Source organism: Hemicordylus capensis, chromosome 11, assembly GCF_027244095.1.
Source record: "Hemicordylus capensis ecotype Gifberg chromosome 11, rHemCap1.1.pri, whole genome shotgun sequence".
Taxonomy (NCBI): Eukaryota; Metazoa; Chordata; class Lepidosauria; order Squamata; family Cordylidae; genus Hemicordylus; species Hemicordylus capensis.
Genome location: NC_069667.1, coordinates 2173500 through 2199029, shown reverse-complemented (window position 1 = coordinate 2199029; position 25530 = coordinate 2173500). Strand labels below are relative to the sequence as shown.

The 25530-nt window shown below is 49.4% G+C and overlaps 1 protein-coding gene across 1 annotated transcript in view; it reads left to right on the top strand.

Annotated features, from left to right (window-relative positions):
* Window positions 1–25530, top strand: part of LOC128335704 (rho GTPase-activating protein 20-like) — a 48604-nt gene that overhangs the window by 3612 nt on the left and 19462 nt on the right. Inside the window, exons 2-4 of the mRNA XM_053274369.1 lie at window positions 19588–19670; window positions 22964–23137; window positions 24690–24839. Of these exons, the coding sequence (XP_053130344.1) occupies window positions 19588–19670; window positions 22964–23137; window positions 24690–24839 (407 nt within the window). The remainder of the gene's footprint in view (window positions 1–19587; window positions 19671–22963; window positions 23138–24689; window positions 24840–25530) is intronic.

Sequence of the window (25530 nt, the reverse complement as noted above, 5' to 3'; positions counted from 1 at the left end):
TAAAGGAAAACTACTCATCCCGAGCCCTTACGTTGGCAACACAGCTCACAGATCCGATTGGACTTTCCTTCCTGAAGCAGCTGGGCTTTGAGGTTAGGCATCTTCTCAGCCTGGGAGCAAAATCTCAGCAAGCCTGCATTCCCAAAGGTGTCTTGTTTAGTGTTCTCTGTCTTTCCACCACCAAAAAAGAAACATATGTGTGTGTGTGTGTGTGTGTGTGTGTGTGTGTAATTAATACTATTATTATTACTATTCTGCTTTTTCAGCAATGGCAACAAAAATTCACAAAGTGGTGAAGAAGAGATAAGATTATTCCCTGTCCCTGAAGGGCCCCCAGACCTAAAAGAAACACAAGGCAGACATCAGCAAGTGCCACAAATCTGCTGCGCAGGGGTCAGAGGAGGCCTGTTTCCTATCGATGCTTTTCGTGGGCAACTAGCAAGCGGAACTTCAGCAGTTGCAACCGTTCTCCCTCATGGCATCTGTGCCAGCCTGGGGAAGCTGCATCTGGTGCATTTCAGCCTGTTGAATAGCACAGAGAACCTGCCAGGGCAAAAAAAGCGGGCGCCCCTCGCCTTTTTCTTCCCAGAGATTGGCCACTTTTCAAAGAGCCGCAGTTGCTGTGCTTTTAAGAGCAGCTTGTAGAATATGGGAGGGTTTGTCTCCATTCTCAGAAAAGCTTTCTCTGCTGATTTCTGCAGAGCAGGCTGCTGTTAAAGGTGCAAGAGCAGGCTGTAGGTCTTTCCCCCCAGGGCATTTGGTAACTCTTGTATTTCCAGGGACCTTCCTTGGCGGCCTCAGTGTCTTTTCTCCCCTGCGCCCGTCCCTCGTGTGCCGTGCCACGGTTCCTCCCAAGAAGCCTTGCTCCGTGGCCTGCCACTTCTTTGGCCACGTGGGCTCTTTGGCCCACCGTCAGCCCTCCTGCACCACTTCAGCAGCTCGTTCCAGGCCCCAGGGCTCTGGCGTGGTCATGTCCGGCTGCTGCATTGGCATCTCCCAAATGGCCTCCTCTTTGTGAGGGAGCGCTGAGTTCTCTCTGCTGTGCTGTTCCCAGCTAGCTCATGGCTTCCAGATGTGGCGGCTGAAGCTGCCCATTTCCCTAGAGGCCGTTCCCTCCCTGGCAGCATCTCGAAGATCGGGCTGAGAGAGACTCCTGCCCGCAACCTTGTAGAAGCCGCTGCCAGGCTGGGTAGACAATACTGATCCAGATGGCCCTATGGTCTGACTCAGTATATGGCAGCTGCCTACATTCCAATGGTCACTCTTTTAGAGGACACTGCATTGTTATGCTGACACCTGCATTCTGAGGCACCTCTCCAGTATGGTGACCGTCACCATACTGAGCAGTCTACTGTGTACATAGGAACATAGGAAACTGCCATATACTGAGTCAGACCCTTGGTCTATCTAGCTCAGTATTGTCTACTCCACAGACTGGCAGCAGCTTCTCCAAGGCTGCAGGCAGGAATCTTTCCCAGCCCTATCTTGGAGATGCAGCCAGGGAGGGAACTTGGAACCTTCTGCTCTTCCCAGAGTGGTGGCTCCATCCCCCAAGGGGGGGGGAATATCTGAGAGTGCTCACACTTCTAGTCTCCCTTTCCTATGCAACCAGGGCAGACCCTGCTCAGCTAAGGGAACAAGTCATGCTTGCTGCCACAAGACCAGCTCTCCAACTTTTGTAAACTTTCGACAAAAAAAACCCTTATTCTGTAGCATGGTTTCCTTCCTTCTCTGAAGCAAAAAATATGGGTTAGCTTTATCCTACCATCCCATAATTGAATTTCATAAGTGCTCTATAACCTTTACTGTGATGAATGACCAGCTCTTAGATTTCTTTCCCTTTTTTGTTCAACTGTATGTATGGCTGTGAAAAATTCATTTTAACGAGACGGATTAGAACGTTATTTGCTCAGTAGATAGGCAGATGCAGACATGTGCCTTAAAAGGAGGTGACGTCCATCCACATGCTGACCCCCCTGACCCCCTGCCCTCCTTAACACACTTCGAGGGTCACTGGATTATCGAGCTGCTGTTTCCCAGGGTCAGTTCTCAACATCCCCACCCAAAAAGGAATCTGGCTGACAGGTAATGAGGAAGGTCTGTTTGCCTGGAGACAATGCAGATAGGTCTGACAGACTGTCATTGTGTGTTGTATGAAGAAGCACTTCCTTTGTCTCTCTGGAATGTCCTGCTGATTCCTCTCCATGATTGACTCCTTCTCTCCCAAGTTCTAGGGCAGGGCTGGTGGGACGGAACCATCCAAAGCTTGGTGTGCAGGGGCCGAGGTCAATTTTTAGCACATTACATTAAAATCAAAAGTATCCTTAGTTAGTTGTGGATCTGTTTCCCCTGTCAATGGACCCATAGTTTCAACCTAGGATAGTGGCCAGAGAATAGGTCCCGATCCTGCTCAATCAGCGGGGGCCCTGGAATGCATGGCAGCCCCAAACAAATGCCAACTCCTCCCCCTAAACGGTTGTTGCTTTCAGGCTGCAATGCTAGGCATGCTTACATGGGAGTAAGCCTCACTGGGAACACCATGGAACACATTTATGAGAAAACATGCATAGGATGGCGCTATAAAGCAGTTTCCGGCTCCTGTGTTGCTGCAGGATTTACTGCTGACAGTAAAATAGTCCCCGCAGGCCAAATCCAGCCCCCGAGCCTCATGTTGTGCGGGTCTGTTCTAGGGTCATGAGAAGGAGGTAGAGAAATATATATATCTCCCCACCCCCGTCCCCTTTATTCAGTTGGATTTTTAGCTCTGAAATTTGGTGATTGCATCCTGGCATCACTTCACAAAGAATGATCGGGTTGGCAGTCTGTTTCAATGAAATGTTCAATCCTGCAATAGCCCCAGAAGAATCATCTCTCTCTTAACTTCTCTGGATGCCTCTGGTTCCTTCTTTTCACCCCCTTCCAGGGAATAAATAGGCGATCAGGATAGAGCTGTCAAATGTGTCTGGAAAAATTTCCAGTTCTGATGCCCAAAATAATTAGTCCCTCCACAAACAGACAGGGTGAGGCTAAGCTTGGAGAAAGCATCAAGAGACAAAATCTGAAAGAAAACAGGATGTTTTTGCTGTGATAGAACTGTATGTGTGTGTGTTCCATTGAAATGCTGGGGGTGGGGGGTGGGGTGGAATTTGCGTTCTGTTTTTAGAGTTGTCCATAGCATTTATCTAAAAAGGAAAGGGGGGAGAGAGAGAGAGAGAGAAGGACATGTAAGAGCTTCAGAAGATGTAAGAGAGAACAGTTAACTTTTAAAAAAATCTGGAATGCTTTTTCATCCTTAGATCACAAAACCTTTTAATTACTGGTTCTAACTGGGATGTTAGATTTCAGACTATTTCTAGCATGATGGTTTAAAAGCTGCTGTTTCCCTGCAAAAAACAAACAAACACATGGGTCAATTGACACTTTTAATGTGAGAGGAGAGCTGGTCTTGTGGCAGCAAGCATGGCCTGTCCCCTTAGCTAAGCAGGGTCCGCCCTGGTTGCATATGAATGGGAGACTAGAAGTGTGAGCCCTGGAAGAGATTCCCTTTAGGGGATAATGGGGCCACTCTGGGAAGAGCATCCAGGTTCCAGGTTCCCTCCCTGGCAGCATCTGCAGGATAGGGCTGAGAGAGACTCCTGCCTCTGCAACCTTGGAGAAGCCGCTGCCAGTCTGGGTAGACAATATAACTGAGCTAGATAGACCAATGGTCGGACTCGGTATATGGCAGCTTCCTATGTTCCTATGTAACATGTAGTGTGGCCCACAGCATCTGTAATATGGGGAAGATATGGAGCTACCTCACAGGACTGTTGTAACAAGATGATTTATAGGAAGACATCTGAGCTCATAGGAACAGTGCTAAATGTTACTATCTGCAGTTCAAAACAAAACAACACCCCTTCCCATTTCTGTGAAATGCATTGTGCCAAGGAACTGTTTCCTCCCCTCAGCTCTTTCTGCAAGCTCTTTGACCCCACTTGTGGCATTTTATCTCTCCCATTCTTTCGGGCTCCTCCATCTGCACCCTGTAAGGGCTTAAGGGAGGGCTGGGGGACATTTGCCCTTCTCAGTATTCCTGATGTCCCCACTTTGGCAGCAGGTGAGTCATCCGAGGCTTCCTTTCATGGCCTGTGTGTGGCAAGAGGCCGACTACTCCATTTCCCCCACCACCTGCCTCTTCCGACACCATTTAGCAAATCAGAGTCATGGCGGTGTGTGATGCCTATAAAGCATAAAGGGATTAATGTCCCACAGGAATGGGGACCAGATGCAGAAAGAAAGCTGCCTGGTTGGAAGCTCTTTCCCACCCTTGGCTTACAAGCGAGACGATTTAATCAGTGTGAAAACGTTGCCATATCTAGAACCCAGGCCGTCTCTCCAATGAGCTGAAATGCATGAGCACCCCCAATGCTGGGTTTCTGTGGAGCATGGCGTGCGGGGCAGGGGCCTTCTTTCCCAACCAGCAGAAAAGAAGGGCTTGACGGTTTGGTTTGGTTTGGTTTGGTTTGGTTTGGTTTGCAAGTAGAGTCATGCAGTAAGAAGGGGGCAAGCAGATGCCAGAGAGAACCGCCATAGTCCAATGCCTTCAAAAGGTGTGTAGAAAAGGGGATTCTGGCAGATACAGCTGTTGTGCAGGGCAGAGAAAGAGACGCGTGCTAAAATTTGTCTTCCATACAATTCTTAGAAATACAGGAGCCTTCACTTCCTTAACATCTGGAGGCTTTACGCACAGGGCAAAACCTCTTCCCCACTCCTAGAGGCTTGACAGACAGGCTGTTACCCCGAATCTCTTTCGGAAGAGAGTGTGTGTGTTCACACACCAGCCAAACTTAGCCCAAAGTCCCTTCGAGATCCTTGGACCCACTCCACACACAAGTTGGGTTTTGTGATGCGAATTCTAGCTTATCTCGACGTATTTCCGAATTTTTTAAATGCTGGTTTTAAGCTACTTTTTCTGAAAACACCGGAGCAAATAGGGAGAGGCATGGACATAGAATCATTAGCAAAAGGGATGTTCTCTTAGAAATGCAGGTATCGCTCTTTAGGGAGCTCTCTCTCCCTCTCCTCCTGCATTGGCGAGAAGGAAAACACGGACGCCTGCCCATGTGAACTTGTTTCAAAACAAAACCTGAGAGCAGAGGGGAGGGGCTGCTTCCCTCATTGCCGCAAGTGTAGTTTGAAGTGGCTTCGCTCAACATTTACCCCAAAGCATGAAGCCATGTGTGAATAACTCCCTGGTCACCCAAGTAATCCAGCCCACTTTGCTTTCCTGAACTAGTATAAATAACAATTGTGTCGATAATGTGCCTGCAAGTACTGTAGGTCCTTTACAGTCATAGAAAGCTGCCTTATACCGAGTCAACCCACTGGCCTGTGTAGCTCAATCTATACTCGGGCTGCACAACCAACCCTCCTGCAGATGTTGGCCAATAGTCCCCATAATTCCTGACTATTGGCCCACTGTGGCTGGGGACTAGGATGAGAGTTGTAGCCCCAAAACATTTGAAGGACCAAAGTTGTGCAGCCTTGGTAGACCAAGGCTGCACAACTTTGGTCCTTCAAATGTTTGAAGGACCAAAGCAGCAGATCTGCTGCTTTGACAGCAAATCTGCACACTGACAAGCAGCAGATCTCCCAGGGTTCATGCAGGAGTCTTTCCCAGGGAATCAATCTGGGACATTCTGCATGCAAAGCAGATGCTATTAGCAGCTTCCTGGTGCGGGGGCGGGGGGATGATTTTGACTGGGGAACCTAAATGGGGCAAAGGATTAAAAAACAAACAAACCCACCAGCATCTCTCTCCTGGACCAATTCACACTCTCACCCTGGTGGCTAATTTTGGGCTTTAAAAAAAAGGACAGAGGGAAATCAGAAGATCTGTGTTAGATTAGACCAGAGGTCCATTCAATTCCCCAGGCTAACTAGGCAAGGAGGCACCTTTTTAAGCAGTGCTGCTTTTAGTGGAGAAAGGATATCTCCAAAGGAGAGAGAGGATGGCTGAACATTCAGACACATCATGAAAGAACGGAGGGAGGGAGAGAGGAGCAGCTGAAGAAGAGATGATCGATAAGAAGGAGCCAAAGAAGGATTTGGAGATGAGAGATGGAATTTTAAATTTCATGCAAAAGATGACTGGGAGCCAGTGAAGGTCACAGAATAGAGGAGAGCCGTGGAGAACATGGCGAGAGGAGAAACATACTCGCTGGATGTGATTCATGGTTCATTCTTTTAAAAATTTATCTTCCACCTCATGGCTTTAGAGAGCCCCCTGGATGACTTACAGCAAGCACAGTCATCAGAATTATGCCAGTAAAAGTTCCACATGTCCTTGGAGCAACAGGGAACAGCAGCAGCATCATAATACAAACCAAAACATCCCTAAAACATCCCCATAAAAACACAAGAGGAGCCAGATGAAAATGTTTCGCATTATCACCAGCTTGCTGGAAGAAAATGGTCTTTACAAGTTTCCTCCTGAAGACTATCAGCAAGTGGGCCTGCCAGATGCCATTGGGCAAAGTGGTGCCCCAGAGAGGTGCCATGGTCAAGAAGGCCCCACTCTTTGTTCCAACCAACCTAGCCGCAGACAGTGCTGGAACTTGAAGCAGACCCTCCCCCCTCCCATTATGAGCTCAGGGGGCTCATATTCACCTCCGCAACTGATGTCCTGATCACAGGGTTGCTTCCAGAAATAGCCCTTCTTGATTTGCTTTGGCTGCAAAATCTGTTGGCCATGGTGAGCCCGAGAAGCGTCATCCTCAGTAGCCTGCTAGTGGGAAGCTTGGAACTACTGCTCAACCCCAGAAGGGGATGTCCCTGAATCTGAAGGAGGGGGTCCTTTCCAAATACCTGCCTTTTTTCAGGAGAGTTGTCGTCTGAGATACTGAGTTGTCTGAGATACTGGCCCAGATGGCTTTTCCATCTGAGCCAGCCAGGCTCTTCTTAATGTTCTGAATCATGCTGGGTGCGCTTTCCATTGTGCACCATCAGGTCATGTGGAGCCCAGGGATCATCTGATGGTCACTTTGATGTGAAAAGGTCCTCTGAGGATGAGAGCTTTTTCATCATCCATGGTATCCCGTCTCCATTCAAAAGCTGTATAGGGCAGCTTCCAATACCCTTGTGAGTGTACCGAACTCCTCTTCTCCCTTCTCTACAAATGGGATGAGTGGAGGAGGTTGTTACTAACTGGAAGCAAACGGGCTGCTTTCAAGGCCCCAAGGAATGTGCGACATTCTTCCATCCCTCAAGGTTGGCTGCAGCAAAACACTGGTTTTGCCAGATCTCACTCCAATGAAATCGTTGTTTGTTTTCTTTTAAAAAATAGCTCACTTCACAATTTTCCTTGGCTTGAAAATGAATGTGTATAACACAGATCCAGTTCATGTCTCCTCCCAACCTTGACATACTCTCACCTGCCCATACAGTAGTTACTTCTGTTCCACTTGGTAACTTCCAGTGCATTCTCAAATGGGCATTTTGACGTGCTCGGTGAATTAGTTGCTGTCGAGCTCCATTGGGTTCTGGGTCCCCAGAGAGCTCTTTATCCAAGTGGGCCGGAGGGAGGGGTGTGGTCAAAAGCAGGCAGGGGTCACAGTCCAGAGCAGCAGGTGAAAGGCTCTGCAAAACTGGTACAGAGTCAAAGGCATGCAGAAGTGAGCAAGCAAGGCATGGCAACCTTAGCAATTCACACTAACAAACACGTAACAAGGCATCACAAAGAAAGCTAAAAATGGGACAAAACTGGCCCAGTGACAGAGTCTAGAAAATAGCGAGTGTCCCTCAGAAAGGGGGACAGTCAGAGTGTATGTATTTAATCAGGAACTGATGCCTGTGAAATCATGGTCTGTGTGTGTGTGTGTGCGCGCACACACACACACATAGATCTCCATGCTTTGGAAACAGTTGTGCAACCTCACTCAGTGACTTGCAGACCTTTTACTTAACTAGATACCATCAGTTTATCTTTGTGTAGTTTCAGACTTTTATAAAGGAACCCAAGGAGGCTTTACAGACAGGGCTCTTACCCCAAATCTCCTTTGGAAGAGAGTGTGTGCATTCATACACCAGCCAAACTTATCCCGAAATACCTTTGAAATCATTGGACCCACTACACATGCTGGGCTTTGTCTTGTGAAGTCTAGCTTATCTCGGTGTATTTCCGGGTTTTTAAAATGCTGGTTTTAAGCTACTTTTTCTGGAAATGCCTGCACAAATAGCATGATAAGAGGGACACTCTCTTTAGAAATGCAGATATAGCTCTCTAGAAAGCTCCCCCCCTCCCCTGCACATTGGCTAGAAGGAAAACACAGAGGCATGCATGCTATGTGGACTTGCATGATCAAAAGCAAACAAGAGCAGAGGGGAGGGGCTGCTTCCCTCCGTGCCATGAGTGTGATTCGAAGTGGCTTCGCTCAACATCTACCCTGCGGCATGAAGCCCTGTGTGAATAACTCCCTGGTATTTTTTCCAAGTATTGATTGTGTGGTTTATATTGTAGATGTCTGTATTATAGATGTCTTTCCCCCCCCCGTGATGGAGAACTGTCCTCCATCAACTCCATCAAGATGCCTGTTCCGCCAACTCAGGACCGCTGGCTGAGTGTCTGTACTATCTGCTCATGTTAATGAAGAGCTCTGAATGGAAGGAGGACAGTAAGAAAGACCCTTTCTGGAAGGCAGTTGGGACTGAGTTCCTTGTTTGTGTTTCTGGGAGTGTTCCAGGGAAGCCGACCCAGTTTCTAGAGGATAAGTGACATTTCTCCAGGGATTCCTGCACATCCCTGATATAAATGTGTATGCAGGTATGCTAAGGCACTCTTTGTCCTGTCCTGTGCTGCAGACAAGAATGCATGAGGTCTCGTAGGTAGCAAGGCAAGGCAGTCAGGACTGCAGAGCCCCAGAGAGCTCTGAGTGTGCGACCAGGGTTCGAGGTGGAAAGAGGCCATCTATACGGCCAGGCTCAGAGTAGCCCCCCCCCAGGCTCCACCTCCCTGTCTGGAGAGCCGAGATTCAAAGGGGCAGCCCCCTGCCTGGTGTCACGTCTCTCCTGGCCCATTGCTGGCACTGGTCAGGGGGTCAGGGTCAGTGAGTGCTGACTCCGGGGTCTTTAGCTCTAGAGTTTCGGGCTCTGGAAGTCTTCTGACTGTCAGGGCCTGTGGCTGGGATTGGGGCAGGGGCTGGCTCCTCTTCCAACCCGACTGCCTCCCGCTCCTCAGGGTCAGACTCTGCGCTGTTGCTCAGGACAAGGCTCCTGACACCATGAGGTGTTCCTCCAGACGTTAGTGTCAGTGCCACACCTGTTCAGGTAGATTTTGAGCTGTTGGTAACTTATTTCAGGAGAACTGCATTTTTCTTGACCCACAACAATAAGCATCCTCTTGACTCAGAGCACAAGCGAAGGAAGAGTCAAAGGGAAGAGCACCAAAGAGATGGAGAATGGCCTTCAGTGGTGCTGTGTGATACAGGTGTCAGGCTCACAAATGATCTTTGGTTTGAGAACTGCAGTTTCACTATCCATGACATGTTGGGTGCTCTGGAACCTCAGAGCTCGTCGCCTCTTGTGTCGACCTATTTTATGGGCAACTATCTTTTGCAGAAAAATCTCCTCTTCGTGTGTGTGTGTGTGTGTGTGTGTAAGAGAAAGAGAGCGCACCCGGATGTCCTCACATCTCTGTGCATGCAAAGTGGATTTGGTTTTCTTTAGGTTGCTGTACTGTAACCAGAACAAGTTGTGTGTCATTCTCCTTGAAACTAATGCTGAGCTCCTTGCTCAGCCTCCTCCCCATGTAACCCAAGCCTGTAACCTCTGGCTCTCTCCAGCAGCTTCTTTCCTAAAGGGGAAGACCACAGCAGTTGCAATGACAGGGACAATGGTCCCCGCAGCACCCTCCAGCTCGGGATAGGCAACCTTGTCTCTCTGTATGTTGGTGAACTACAACTCCCATCACCCCCAGAGTGTGGCTGGGGATCATGGGAGTTGTAGTTCAACAACAAACAGAGAACCAAGGTCTAGCTCTTCTGGCTTCCTGTGAGGTGCTGCTGGGAGGTATTCCCCTGGGAATCCTCTCATCTGTTCCACTCTACAAACATGGCTTCTTTCTTTCTTTCTTTCTTTCTTTCTTTCTTTCTTTCTTTCTTTCTTTCTTTCTAAAAAAAAACATAAGGCCTTTGTCCTTTTGAGGGCATGTTTTTAGTTACTCATATTTTTCCTTGCACAAATCCCAAGGATAACCTTGCTGGCAGAAATAGGTCCTGGGAGACAAAGGCAAGAAGTCAAACAGGATGGTGGGAGTTGTGTTGGGCCCTTTGTCACAGCGCCCGAAACAAGCACAAATAAGAAGGGATCAAGAAGGCGGTGTTGGCAGACAAGATCTGCCCCTCCCGCCCACCACCTTGTTTGGGGGACAATTTTAAATAAACGGATCATCTTCCATTTCTTGGAAGGAAAAAGGAAGCGATTTCCTTCAAAGAGTGTCCTTCAGATGTGATTTAGTAGCTCCAGGCCTTGCATATTTCCAAAAATGTTTGGGTTCAGATGAAGTCACTGTACTGGAGAAAAAATGAAACAAACAAACAAAAGAAAAACACTTAGCACAAATGCCAAGTGAAGATGAATTAGTAGAAAGTTGCTCAGCTAAATATTTACATTTTGTTAGCTTGAAGTTCGTTTTAACCTAGGGCTTGTGCCTCCAGAAAACACCACCTCCATCTTCCCTGTTGAGTTTTTATGCTCATTTAAAGCTTGCTTTATATTCATTAGAGCTCATTTAATAGCTCATCGATATTAATGTTTAAGTTTGGACTCACAATCACGCCCCACCTCTGCAGGGGTGAGGGGCCTATTCAGATGGCCTGACCGAGAAGATTATTGGATCCAATTCGATTATTCCAAGAAGCCTTGGAAGGCTGGAGCGTTGACTCTGCCGGTGATCCTGTTGATGACCTGGTGGAGAACTGGACTAGCAAACTCACCAGGGCAGTAGACGAATACGAATACGACAAATATTTCAACAAAAGTTCCCAAAGCAGTTTACATCGATATAAATTAATAAATAAAATGGCTTTTTGTCCCCAAAGGGCTCACAATCTAAAAAAGGAAACATAAGATGGACACCAGCAACAACCACTGGAGGGATGCTGTGCTGGGGATGGAGAGGGCCAGTTGCTCTCCCCTTGCTAAATCAAGAGAATCATCACTTTGAAAAGGTGCCTCTTTTGTTCAGTTAGTGGGGTGGGGGGCTAAAATGATCGCTCCTAAGTGTCCTCTCCGACCCCCTTCAAAATTGGCCCCTTGGTTTTCGAAAGAACTATGGAAGCTGAAGCGGTGAGGTAGATGACTGGACTGCAAATGGAGAAAGACTCAACTCGAACCCGTCAGTCAGATTACAGCATAGAGCACATTTGAAGACCGATGCTCAGGCAATACGTGCAGAAAGAAGCGATTCTTTTCTGCCTGTATTGCATCTGCAAGCTCACGCCCAGTGGAGTTGTTTAGGGTTGTGAGAGGGCTAGTAATGCCCCTCCTCCCTTGAATCAGAATTTGGAGCCGTCAATTACCCGTTGTGATGTTTTTAATGAGTTCTTTGTGGATAAAATCTCTTGTAATCAGGCTGACCTAGACTGAGACTCAGACCCCACAATTATTGCAGAATCTGATGTGGAGGTGTCCAGCAACTCTTCTTATGTGGTTAGGCTGGATCATTTTCAGTTTGTGACTCCGGATGATGTGGATAAGCTGCCTGGAGCAGTATGGCTTACCACCTGTTCTCTTGACCCTTGTCCGACATGGCTTATACTGTATCTGGCAGGGGAGTTGTTGTAGAAGGCCTGATCGATATTATAAGTGCTTATCTGAGGGAGGGCAGGATGCATCCTTGCCTTAAGGATGGAGGCAATCATTAGACCTCTTCTGAAGAAGCCTGCCTTGGATCCCTCAGCGTTAAGCTACTATAGGCCTCACTTTTACCTTCCATGGCTGGGCAAGATAATTGAGAGGGTGGTGGCCTCTCAGCTCCAAACAGTCTTGGAGGAAACTGATTATCTAGACCCCTTTCAAACTGGTTTTCAGGCAGGCTCTGGGGTAGAGACTGCCTTGGTTGGCCTGATGGATGATCTACAATGAGGAATTGACAGAGAGAGTGTGACTATGTTGGTGCTTTTGGACCTCTTGGCGGCGTTTGATACTATTGACCATAATATCCCTCTGGAGCGTCTGAGAGGGTTGAGAGTTGCTTTGCAGTGGATCTGCTCCAACCTCTCAAGCAGGTTCCAGATGGTATCATTTGGAGAATGTTGTTCTTCCAAACATGAACTTTTATATGGTGTCCCCCAGGGCTCCATACTGTTTCCAGTGCTTTTTAATATCTTCATGAAATGGCTGGGAGAGAGAATCAGGAGATTTGGTGCAGGGTGTTATCAGTATGTTGATGACACCCCAATCTATTTCTCCATGTCAACATCATCAGGAGAAGGCATAACCTCCTACATGCCTGCCTGGAGCCAGCAGTGATGAGCTGAATGAGGGATAACAAACTGAAACCAAATAAGACAGAGGTACTTATTGTGTGGGGCTGGCACTCAGGAGATGGTTTTGATCTGCCAGTTCTGGGTGGGGTCACTTCCCAGAAGGAACATGTATGTAGTTTGGGAGTACTTCTGGACCCAAACCTCTCCCTGGTTTCTCAGGTTGAAGCAGTGGTCAGAGGTGCTTTCTATCAGCACCGGCTGATGTGCCAGCGGTATATAAATCAAAGGGCGGTATATATATCAAATAAATAAATAAACGTGTGAGCACTGGAAGATACTCCCCTTGGGGGATGGGGTCGCTCTGGGAGGAGCAGCTGCCTGCTTGCATGCTGAAGGTTCCCAGTTCCCTCCCTGGCAGCATCTCCAGGATAGGGCTGAGAGAGACTCTTGCCTGAAACCCTGGAGAAGCCGCTGCCAGTCTGTGAAGACAGTACTGAGCTAGATGGACCAAGGGCTTAACTCGGTAGAAGGCAGCTTCCTCTGTTCCTAAGATTTAAACATAATGACATGGCCTGGAAGGATATGAAATACAGGGAAGAAGCAGGAGGCAGCTGGTGGCCGGAGGCAACAGTCAGCCGTACAGACCCCACTTTCCCAGAGGCCTTTTTCTATCCGCATCTACTCCTCACATGATCGCATCACCATTGCAGGGGGTGGGGATGTTACCATGATCTGCCTAGTATTGATACAAAGCAAGCAACAAACCCGCCGTGCACTGCTGGAAAGGCCTCTTTCAGGAGGGCGGCTCTTTCATGCGGCAAGGCAAGGCTGCTGCCTCCAGGGGCAGATTCCTGGGGTGCCAGCAGGGCAGAGAGACGGAGGCTCCCAAAAGGGTCTTCCCTGGGGGTCCGCTTGTAAGGGTAAAAACAGCTGACCCCCTAGGTAAGGCAGAGGTGGGGGGAGGGGGAGGGGAGAGGGGCGAGAGCCTTTTCCTCCAACGAAAAGCCAGACTGCCAGGTGGACAGATGCTCATCCAATGGAAAGCAGAGACTCCCTGTGGGGGGGCTCAGGGCGGGTTTGAGGAAGACACACCATCGTGGGCCAGGATGTTGGGAACCCAAGTGTGAGGTCCTGGAGGAGTGATCTGTCCACACAGATTCCCTGGAGGCTCAACACTGGGAGTGGATAGGGGCAGGGGTGTAGTGGAGGGGGCACACACCGGGATGGAGCGCTGGTACTTCTCAGCTTCTCTGGCTGTTGGGGTGGGCATGGCCATTGGGGGCTGCCATGGAGAGCACCTCCTGCACTTCTGAATTTGCAACATCACTGGATAAGGGAAATGCCGGGGGGGGGTCCCATAAGCCACCCTCCTCTCCTCTCCTCTCCTCTCCTCTCCTCTCCTCCTCTCTCTCTCTACACACACACACACACCCCATGGCCCTTCACCACTGGAGAAGCTCTTTGGGACTGATCTAACCCTTGTAAGCTTTGCAAGGAGCTAGCGCTTCTCTTCGCAGTCCTAGCAAAGCTTGCAAGAAGCACCAGGGATTTATACGCACCTGGCTTCATGCTGCGGGGTAAATGTTGAGCGAAGCCACTTCAAACTACACTCGTGGCACTGAGGGAAGCAGCACCTCCCCTCTGCTCTCGGGTTTTGTTTTGGACTGCCCCATTGGGGCGTGGGGCCAAGCAGTGTTTGGCACCTGGTCTCGGGCACCCCAATCCCTTGGGCCAGCCCCGCTCGGAACCCTGAACAATGGCACTCTAGCAGCTCACAAGGAAGAATGATCAAGAAGGTATTCCCCAAAGGAAACTCGGAACGGGCTGTCCCAAACGGAGAGTTGGAAGAATCTACCCTCATTTCCAGTCTTTAGTAAAGACATTTGGCCTGCTTCAGCACGGATTGTCTACTGCACAGTGTTGGCCTGAGTGCTGCAGAGATGGGATGACAGCTCCCCTAATCCCTGACTATTATCCACTTGGCTGGGGTTGATAGGAACTGTAGTCCAAAACCATCTGGAAGACCAAAATTGGGCAGCCCTGGCACAGAGGCATGGAGGTGCTGGTTGAATGGGGATTAACCCCGCTTCAGGTTAATTTAAACTATCATAATGGGCTACTTAATTTTTGGTTGCTCATTTCTCCCTTCATCTTTCTATTGGAGAGCTTTGAACATGAGGTGCCAACAACGGGACCCGGGATGTTCTCTACGCAGTGTGTTCGCTACCACTAAGCAATGTCCACATCTCGAGAGATCGCACACGAACCAAGAATGTGCTACTAACAGCCTAAGGGCTTCTGCAAGCCAGGCTTGATGCCTCTTCTGTCCCACTAATGTCAGGAGGCCAACTTTCAGAGCCCTGAGCAGGGCAGGTGTGTGAGGGTGTTTTTGTGCTCTTTGCAAACTTCATGGTCTGGATAATAGCGCCGGAGATCATGCCAAGATCACGGCTAAGAAGGAATCCTGGCCCACTTTGCACGGGCCATACATGGGTTTGGAATGAGGCTATTAGGCTCTCTAGTTTCCCCATGCCAAGAAATACAAAGCTGGAATTGGCAGCTTTCAGATGAGTAATGCACAAACACAGTGCCGAGTGTTGCAAGCTTTCAAGCACCGTGGAAGTGTGTTTGAGTAAACGCGGATCGGTGGCCATGGCGACGGAGGGAGGGCTAGCTGCATCCCTGTGAGAAGCGCTGGGAATCGGAGTGCCTGGTTCATGTGAAGTGGGGGAGCCTCCTTCAGAGCGATGGCTCTAGTCCCTTCGTGGGGGTGGGGCGGGGGGCAGCCAAGAAGGGGATGGGCAGGGCACACCTTGCCGAACCTTGACCTGGCCACCTGCCAGAGACAGGACGTGTTTAAGAGACAAAGACAAATGCTTTCCAGGTGGATGGCAAGCAGTTCTAATCAGGAAGCCTTTCAGATCTCGTTTATCGTGATGATGATTTATGATCTTTACAAGGGTAGTAATGAGGCAGCACGGAGCGAATATAACTGAATATAACCGAAATAGGCCAGGGGGACGGTGGGGTGTGAGCCTGACTCTTGCCTGCTGCAACCACCAGGAGCAGCTGAGTAGCAGGGCTAGTATTCAAAAAAGGGCGTGTGGAAAGGGTTCCCTGCAGCAGGTACAATGTGTGCAAACTACTCCTGTGAGGGAGGGCTTGGCAGAGGTGCCGAAGAAGAGTATGCAAGGGAATCGGAAGTCCTTCCTCGCAAAACATGTTTTGTGTTTTCTTAATCCCACAGAGTAGGGAAGAGAGCTGGTCTTGTGGTAGCCAACAGGACTTGTCCCCTTAAGCTAAGCAGGGTCTGCCCTGGTTGCATACAAAAGGGAGACAGTGTGAGCACTGGAAGAGATTCCCCTTAGGGGATGGGGCTGCTCTGGGAAGAGCAGCTGCCTGCTTGCATGCAGAAGGTTCCAAGTTCCCTCCTTGGTGAGAGGGACTCCGACCTGCAACCTTGGAGAAGCTGCTGCCAGTCTGTGTAGACAGTACTGAGCTAGATGGGCCAAGAGCCCGACTCGGTACAAGGCAGCTTCCTATTTTTGGAGGAGGAGGAGGAGAGGTCCCACCATGGCTGTTCTAATAAAGGCTATGTGGATCCTCCATGTTCAGTGACTGCCTACCTCTGAATACCATCTGCAGGGACCAAAAGGAAGGAAGAACTATTGTCTTGAGTCCCTTCTGGTGATCTTCTCCAAGACAAATAGCTGGACCAGGTCTGATCCAGCAGGGTTCCTCTTGTGTTGGTTGCCTTTTCAATGGTTGCAGCTGGAGGTGATCTGATGGACGGGGTGGGGAGAGATGGAAAGGAGAGGAATGCTTTCTCTGGGCTCAGGGAGCTTGAGGGGGCCTGTATTGCTCGGAGTGCAACCCTGCCCTGTTTGCTGGGGCTCTTCCTGTAGCACAGGGATTCCCAAACCTGAGTCCCCAGATGTCGCTGAATCACAACTCCCATTATCCCCAGCCTTTGGCCATTGTGGATGGGGGTGATAGGAGCTGTAGTCCAGCACCATCTGGAGACCCAAGGTTAGGAACCCTGCGCTGTAGTGTGTAGGACCACCTTGGCCTGAGATGGACTACACTCTGCCTGGTCTTAATCTAAGGTAGGGTCTCTAGCGTGGTGGATCTCTCTTCCCTGGAGGCGTCTGGGCCAGAGCCGCTTGTTTCAGCTGTGGCGTTAACAGATCTTCCCGTGCGATGCTGTTCTGCAGAGCAGAGAGCGTTTTAGCACATGACAGTATTTCATTGGCAGGGGATGATGCACCAAGTCCAGAGGCACATGTTCCCATCCTTTGGAGAATTGCATCAGCACAGTTGACTGCCCCTATAAACAAAAAAGTGGTCAGAATATGGCCTGCGGTGGTTGGAAATGGGCTCCACACCCAACTCGTCCCTGTAGGACGAGAACCAAGAAACCCCCGTTGTCTTATTAAAGACATATGCCGGGAAACTTCTTTCCATGCGTTTGCATGGAAGATTAATCGCAAGCCAGGATGACAGGCGCTGGAGATTTGGACGTTTTCCTTTTCACTCAGCCTTTGTCATCTTCACTGCTGCCAGCATCGGATCCAGTTTTCATTGCCCAGACTGATGCCCAGATTCTCCCGCGCAAGGAGCTATTTCCTACACATTGACAGGACTCAGCCAGGGTAGAATTGTCTCCTGCTGGCGGGGGTGGGGGGGGCACCTACGTGCCTCTCCCAGCAAGTGCAGAGGTGCTGAAAGCTGCAGCAGAGCATTGGGAGTTGGACAGGGTGGACCCGAGTTCAAATGCAGAGCACACAAGGTTGCCTTCGACAAAACACAGAAGTCCTGGTCAGGCACACCGTATGTCTAGGCTGTATGCACGGTTGTGGTGGGGATCGTGGCCACTTTCTCCACCCCTTTGTTACACCCAGCTGCCACACATTTGAGGCCCTTCTTCACAGAAGCACCAACACACATGGATTGTGAATGTGTGATCCATATTCTGGAAGGGTTTGGACTGCGGGCCATTTCCATAGTCTGGGCTTGGATTGGGTGCATCTCCATATTATGGAGGGTTTGGCTTGTGCAGATCATGCCTCTGCAGACCGAGGGGTGCACATGCATGGTGTGCAGTGGACCTCAGACAGGGAACCTCCATGTTCAGAGGCAGGGTCCCTCTGAATACCAGGGGCAATAGCAGAGGAAGGCCTTTGTTTTCTTGCCCGGAAACAAGATGCTGGCTTAGATGGGACTTTGGTCAATAGTGGCTCGTCCTAAGGAGCCAGGGGAGTGCCGAAGGAGGCACAGCTGCCTCTGCTTCCTGAGTGGGTCTGGCAAGGAGGGAGTCAGAAGCTGCATTTCCAGCCACACCACCAAAAAGCTTATCTATATGGAAGATCTGCACAGAGCTCCCAAGCTTGCAAGGTTGAACTGAGAATACTTCTGTGCATGGCATCCTATGCTCCTGGGAGGTCGGGTGGCATAAAAGGGCAGTTAATCAAGAAAACCTGCTTCTTCAGTTCCTTCTTCTTCTTCTTCCTCCTCCTCTTCTTCTCCAGAAATAAAGATACGGGAGTTGCCTGGCACGATCTACTTTGGCAAAACCTTCACATCCCATTCCCTTCCAGCGCTTGACTTATTTGTTTTCCCCATTCACATTTATTTGGTGGCTTCACCTGCCACTGACGCCAAAAGAACATTGATCTGAATTCCTGGCAGTTTACCATCTTGTTTTTTAAAAAAGCAGAGAACAGACTGAAATAAAGCACCAGGCCAAAGGTGCTGGGAAGGTCTATGGGAGGATCGCTGGTCTTGTGGCAGCAAGCATGGAGTGTCCCCTTTGCTAAGCAAGGTCCATCCTGGTTTGCATTTGAATGGGAGACTACATGTGTGAGCACTGTAAGATATCCCCCCTTAGGGGATGGGCCCGCTCTAGAGTCCAAGTTCCCTCCCTGGCAGCAGCATCTCCAAGAGAGGGCTGAGAGAGACTCCTGCCTGCAAACTTGGAGAAGCCGCTGCCAGTCTGTGTAGATGAGCTAGATGGACCTGTGGTCTGACTCAGTATATGGCAGCTTCCCATGTTCCTCTGTTCCTAAGACCTGATTCATACATTATCTGAACGGGGTGCAGTCTTTATATAAAAGAAATGAAGCTTTTGTTGCTTGGGACAGAGATGTACAGCGCCTTGCACACATTGGCACGGATGTCTACTAGGAGGCAGCAGTGCCCCAACTAACTAACTGCGCCACACATTATTACCAGGAGCAAAGCAGCCTCGACATTTACCAGGCAACCCCCAAATGTGCAGCTATCTTCCTATCTTCCATTTAGGGAGCAGGCGGTAGATAGAGAAGGATCTACCTGCAGATGCCTAGGTCATTACATTGGATTGCCCAGGGGATTTGACTCCCAAGGCAGTTTCAGGATAGTGATTAAAACTGCACATTCTTTTTGGCAGAAAAGTTGGTGGGGAAAGGGCTCTCTGAAGGCAGAAAGTCTGAATGCCATTCATGCCTCAGCAGGGACATGGCTGACGTGTATAAAGTTACACATAGTGTGAGCAAATTGGTTAGAAAGATATGCTTCTCCCTCTCTGAGAAGGCAGCAAGGATTGAAATCATCCACTGAAACTGATTTGCAGAAGACTCAGGACAGGCATCAGAAAGTCCTTCACACAATGCAGGATTAGCTTATGGAACTCACTGGCACAAGGTGTGTTGACCATTCCCAGTTTAGAGGGTCTTTAAAGGGGGATTCGGCAGCATCTGGTCAGTTGTGGGGGGCTGCCCAAGGAGGTGCCGCTGCCTCTGCTTCCCAGCAGCAGCTCAGATTGCTTCTCTCTCTCCTGTGCTGCCTGCAGGCTGCCACTTGTCAGGTTCAGCTCTGCAGTTAACCACACAGCTGCACGGATGGATGGTGAGCCTGCCAGCAGCGTAGCTCTCAGGTAGGGCGGGAGAGAGAGAGGAGCTACCCAAGTGGCAGCTGTGCCTCCTTTGGTGCTCCCCCCCGGCCCGTTTGGAGGAGCTGCTCCTGCCGTTGGTCTGACCCAGCAGGACGCCTCCCATCCTCCAGTGAGTGCCCTTCAGCTCTAAGGAGCAAGGAGTGTTGTGGATGGCAGATGTGTAACCAGCCTGCCCTTTTTGGCCCACAGAAAATGAAGCCCATCGTCCAGAGGCGGCGCTCGACCTCTTCTGCCCTCAGCAAAGCTCTCAGCAAGTCCAGATCTCATGCCAGGTAAGCAATGTCCCACTCGTGTCCTCCGGTTGTGGCATGGGAGGAGGAGGAGAGCTGGCCTTGTGGCAGCGAGCACCAATGGTCGCTTCTGCTAAGCAGGGTATGCCCTGGGTTGCATCTGAATGGGAGATGGCATGTGTGAGGCTGGTGAGATATTCCCCAGAGGAGAAGGGAGCAAAGCTCCATGGCAGCAGAGCCCCTGCCTGCTTGCATGCCCAAGGTCCTGGGTTCACGCCCAGGGGTGTATCTAGGGTGGGGCAGGCAGGACACGTGCCCTGGGCACCACTTGAAGGGGGCGCCATTTTTTAATTTTTTTAAAAATGGCTGCTGAAAACAAATGGCCACTGTGCATGCTCAAATGGCCTCTGTGAGGCCCTAGGCCATGTCAGGCCTTACAGAGGCCATTTGAGCATGCACGGCAGCCATTTTGTTTTCAACGGCCATTTTTCAAAAAACAAAATTTAATGGCCACTGCACATGCTCAGATGGTCCCTGTAAGGCCCTGGAGGCCAGCGGGGGGGGGGAACCTTTGCAGACCCCCCCCATGGTCTTTAGGACGCCCCCCCAAAGCGGCTACAGGTAATTTTTTAAAAAAAAATTAATATAATATAAGTCACTATACACATATTCAGATATGTGACGTATGTGACCTTCAGACTTGTATTTTTCAGCTGATATTATGGTGAAGTTATCTGAAAGATGAGTGTCAGATGTTTGGACAGGGGGCGCAGTTTCACTGCTTGCCCTAGGCGCTATTTTTCTTAGCTATGCCTCTGTTCATGCCCTGCTGGTGGCATCTCCAGGTGGGACTGGGAGAGACTCCTGCCTGGAACCTGGGCGAGCTGCTGCCAGTCAGTGCAAGCATGATGGAGCTGGTTGGATCTATGGGGATAAGGCAGCCTCCTCTGCCCCGATCGTAGCCCTTGGCTTTGCTCTCTAGAATGATGGGGACAAATAACCCGGGTTTCCTTCCACCCCCACCCCCCCAAAAACAAAGGCGGCAACATCGCTCATATCCCCACACTATTGTCCTGTGAGACATCAGAACCAGGGGGGAAGGATGCCTGCAAATCTGGGGTCCACACTGCACCCCTGGCCCCCTCCTGCACCCTCAGCATGGGACCGAAGACCCAGCACAGTTTTGCGCTTCCTGTATGAAACTGCTACCTCCCCCTTTGGGGATGCCGGATACCTTTGAACATCCAAAAGCGGGGAGGTGTTTTCACATCTCAAGGATAGCTCTTCACTGGAAGGGCTTAGCCACGCCAGCAATGTGTAGCCATGGGAAATCACCACCAAGTGTCAAAATAGGGCCCAGAAAAGCTCTCGGTGGTTGGAAAAGCTCCCAATAAAATCGCTTTCCAGATGGCTTAAGTGAGAGCAGGTTTGGTGGGGCCCCGATCGGGGTTTTCTTTGTTTAGGGTTTTCATTTCATTTCATTTTATTATTTTCCTGAACAGAAATATAACTGCTCCAATTTGTGGGCTGAAAAGCCAAAAAGCCTGAAAACCAGAGGAGGATCTTTCTCCCCTGAGGCAAGAAAAGTTCCTCCGCCTTAGAGAGTGGATTTGGGGTGCCTTTGGGGGCAGCAGCTGGGGTGGGGGTGGAAGAGAGATATGGCCCATTGTGGGATACAGTATGCAGGGAAGTTCTCCTGCACAAAACCCATGGCTGTGAGTAGGATCTGCAGGCACATCATGGCATGGAATCACCTGGGGACTCCCCACTCCAACATGTGGCCTCCGGTAGATTTTTCTGTCCCAGGCATCTTGGTCACCAGAGCAGCGGCAAAGGGGTCTTCCAGGTGTGACTTCCCTGAAATGTGCTGCTCCTCCCTCTGTTTAAGAAGGAAGAGGGTCATCTTAGAGTTTCAAGAGCTGACGCCCAACCCTGCGCTGGGATGACAGATAAAAGATCGCAGTGCTCTTTTTCCATTTGCTTCCAAAAATGCCCTCATAAATAACATCTCCTGGCAGTTTATTTAATTCAAATAAATATTTTTTAAAGCCAAGATAAAAACTTAAATGATTTACACTTAGAACCAAACAGCCTTTTATGAGAGGACCGTTTTTCATTTTACGCCACACTTAACTGCTTTGCTTCCCCCGGGGAGAAGGTTTGCATAGCAGGTCCCCCTGTTTTTGATGCAAAGGCAGGGATTCCTGCTGCCTGGCCTGCATGTGGCAAATCCTACCCTCGCTCAGCTTCCTCCCATTTTCTGTAACTGACTCAAACACAGGAGCAGTCCGTGGGGGGGGGGGGGCACCTCTGCCTCCCCTTCCTGGAGCTCTTGCTCAAACAGGAGAAACAGATTCTGGGATTAGGGGGGATGGGAGAGGGGGGAGGACGGACTCCTTCTTGGAGGCCGGGTGGAGGGGGCAGTCGAGTTCACATTTCCCATGGTGGATGATCAGCCCTTGAGATTTGCCACCAGATCACTGGTGGGTTCCCCCCCACCTCTTGCTTCTCCTGTGTTTTTAGACTAACAGTAAGGAAGTGGCTCAAAGAATGCCGAAGCCATAATCCTGGTGTTAGTGATAAGGTGACCAGAACAGAACGCCTAGTGCTGAACTATTGCTAGCATTAGTATTGCATTCATATTCATATTGCAGCAGCTGTGTGTGTGTTTCGCTTAACATTTGGAAAAAGAGAAATGTCTTTGCCCTGAGGAACTTTCAATTTACATTATAAATACACAAAAGAGCAATCAAATCCGCAAGTTAAAGCAGCAATGGTGAAACGACTTTTAAATCTACAGCGGCAATGGGATCGAAAAGCTTTCTGGAAGGAAAATGCCTTAACCTGTCCCATCCCAAAGAGGGAAGGAGCCAGTCTCCCTGAGGGGGTATTCCAAATGGACGTGCTTGCCATGAAGAAGTCCTGTCTTGATGGTTCACCAGATGTCTTTTGGTCCAGGATGAGCCTGCAAGTAGAGCCTCCATGGCTGATCTTAGGACCTGGACAGGCTTGTGTGGGCAACATTCTACACCATTTGAAGCCTCTGAACTGTCTTCAAGGGCAGCCCTATGTAGAACCCATTGCAGTGGTTCAATCTGGACATAGATAGTGCATGGATAACTACTGTGGTTAAGTGCTAGACAGACAGACAGACAGAGAATTGTCCCTCCAGAGGAGACTGAACCTCATATATAATTTGTGTTTCATGCACATTATGTATTCTCCTGGAAACTGGCAGGCAAACTGGCAGTAGGTTATTGGTTGGTTACAATTAACTGCGGCTATTTCTTGGTGAAATAATGATACCACTGCCATTTTTTTGCTTTCTTTTCCAGCAGGGAAATTGTTTTTAACACCTCCCATCCAGATAATGGGTTGCCAGCCAGGGCCTTTGGTAACCCAAACTCCATTTTCATTCTGGACGACCGTGTGCAGCTTACCACAGGCCTACAGACGCAAGAGAGACATTTATTTCTCTTCAGTGACACACTGATCATCGCCAAGTCCAGGTAGGTGCAAGCCCTGATTTGGTGCTGCAGGACTGATGCCAGAGCAATCCATGTTAGAGCCAGGACACAGTTTCAATCACTGGCATAGAGTAGGCCCTCTGGCATTGTGTGGAGGAAGAAGAAGACAGCAATGGACAGGGATTTCTCTCACTCCTCCTACTAAAGCTTGGGTCATCCAATGGCACTGATTAGCAGGAAACTCAGGACAGACAGCAGAAAGTAGTAAGGACTTCATACAGCATCTCATTAACTGGTGGAATTTGCTGCCAGAATATGTGTTGGTGATAGATCAGAGGTTCTCAAACATGGACCCCCAAATGTTGTTGGACTACAATTCCCATCATCCCCAATGGGGCAATGGGCCAGTGGGGCTGGGCAAGATGAGAGTTGAAGTTCAACAACATCTGGGACCTAAGCTTGAAAACTCCTAACTTAGAGAGCTTTAGGAGAGGTTTAGACATATCCATGAGGCAGGAAAGCCTATCACTAGGTTCAAGTCATGATGGCTCTGTGGAGCCTCCATATTCAGAGACAGTCTACCTTTGAATGCTAATTTCTGGGGAGCAGCAGCAGCAGGAGAGGTGTATTGCTTTCATGTCCTGCTTCCTGGATACATATTGTTGGCCCTTGTAGGAAGCAGGATTAGCTTGGCCAAACCCAAAACTTGGAGGGGAATTGTAACAGGTCATGATACGAGAGGATGGTGATGCAAGATATTTGGTGTAGGGTTTCAGCTGAGGTAGGGGTTTCAGTGGAGGCAAGAGTCCCAAGAGCGATTCAAGCCTTGGACAATTCAGATGGAGAGGAAATTCAGGCAAGGGGGTCAGTACCTTAGACAGCTCCGAGCAAGCTAGGTTGCACTACTAGAGAGTAACATCAGAACAGGTAAGGTGGTCCTCCGGCAAAGTACTGAAGACCAGTATAGACATATGTAAGTTTCTGGCTAGCTAGGGTGATTGGCCCTGCCTTCTGGTGCTGGGAGGCTTCCACTTCACCTGTTGGGTCCTCAGGGGACACTTCCAAGTTGGAAGATGAGGGCAGAGCTTTTTCCTTCCGCCGTGGAGTGGGTGAAGGAAATCAGCCCACATGGTTCTACTGATGTAAGGGGTTCCAGTGAAGGGAAGGCTTCTGGGTTCTGGACCTTGGGCTTCTCCCTCTGATCAATCCCCTGAGCCATCTGCCTTGCCTCCAGATTGGGGAGGGATATTAGCCCGATTCAGACATTAGATGTCTGTATACTTGGCCTTAAAATCTGATCCTGAAGGACTCTTGCAGCTTTGGAATAATCATTCAATTGGGATATGATACTGGATATTCCATGGATACATACAGTATGTCCATGCTATTCGCAGTCAATGTGAAGCAGTAAATATTTGGTGGTCTCCTCCTGTAGTGACCTCTTAGTAGCCCAGCAGTTCGAAATGAATAGAGGAATTCCACCACTGGAATGCCCAAGGAGACAGGCCCCATGTAACAGGAGCACCCATGATCCTTGATGCACCTTTCTGCTGCCAACATGCCTAACGCAGACTATTTCTGGCTTGGCCTCTAGATCGTCCTCCAGCTTGAAGCTGAAGAAACAGTTGCGCCTAAGTGAGGTGTGGACAGGATCCTGCCTCAGTGAAGTGTCTGAGAAAAGGATGAGCCCAGAGAATTCTTTTGTCATTGGCTGGCCCACCACCAACTACGTCGTCACATGCAGGTAATGTGTGCCATTGCCTCATAGCGTTCTTTCAAGGAGAGATTGGAAGACCGAGCTTCCATCCCATCTCAGAATTAGGAAGATGGTCCTGATCTCTCATCACCTAATTTGTGTGGTACGCATCTTCTCACAAGGCTGGCTTTCCTCATGTGGTGAGGTCTGGCATGGTTTGCCATTTGGATCCTCCCTTCGCAGTGCTCTCTGGCTGGCTCCCTGGCTGTGGCTGGATGCATTAGAAGTGCCCATTGCTGTTGGGAGAACTTTCCACACAATCCAGACTGGTTTTATCCAGCTTTCCTCAGAACTCCTCATCTCACAAAGTGCTCTGTCCAGCAGATCAAAAAATAGTAGCAAAACCGCAACTGAAAGCACACCAACAATTCTGCTCATTAGCATGAATCCAAGGCCTGTCCAGCTTCCTTTGAAATGCCTCTGACATCTTGCCGGGGGAGAAATGCCCCCCTCCCCCCATTCAACTTTTAATTCCCCTTTTGTTGAAATTCCAGTACATTCTGTAATTAGTGGTTTTCACTTTTGGATGTTGTATAATTTGCCCTTTCAGGGTGTTACTACAGTTAATTTGACAGTTCTGGAGTGATTTCGTGACTTGCCCGACAGTGAGTCTATCTCATCCAAACATAGGCCAGATTTGAGAAAGGATGTGTATTTTAGTCTTTCAAAGAGTTATTCA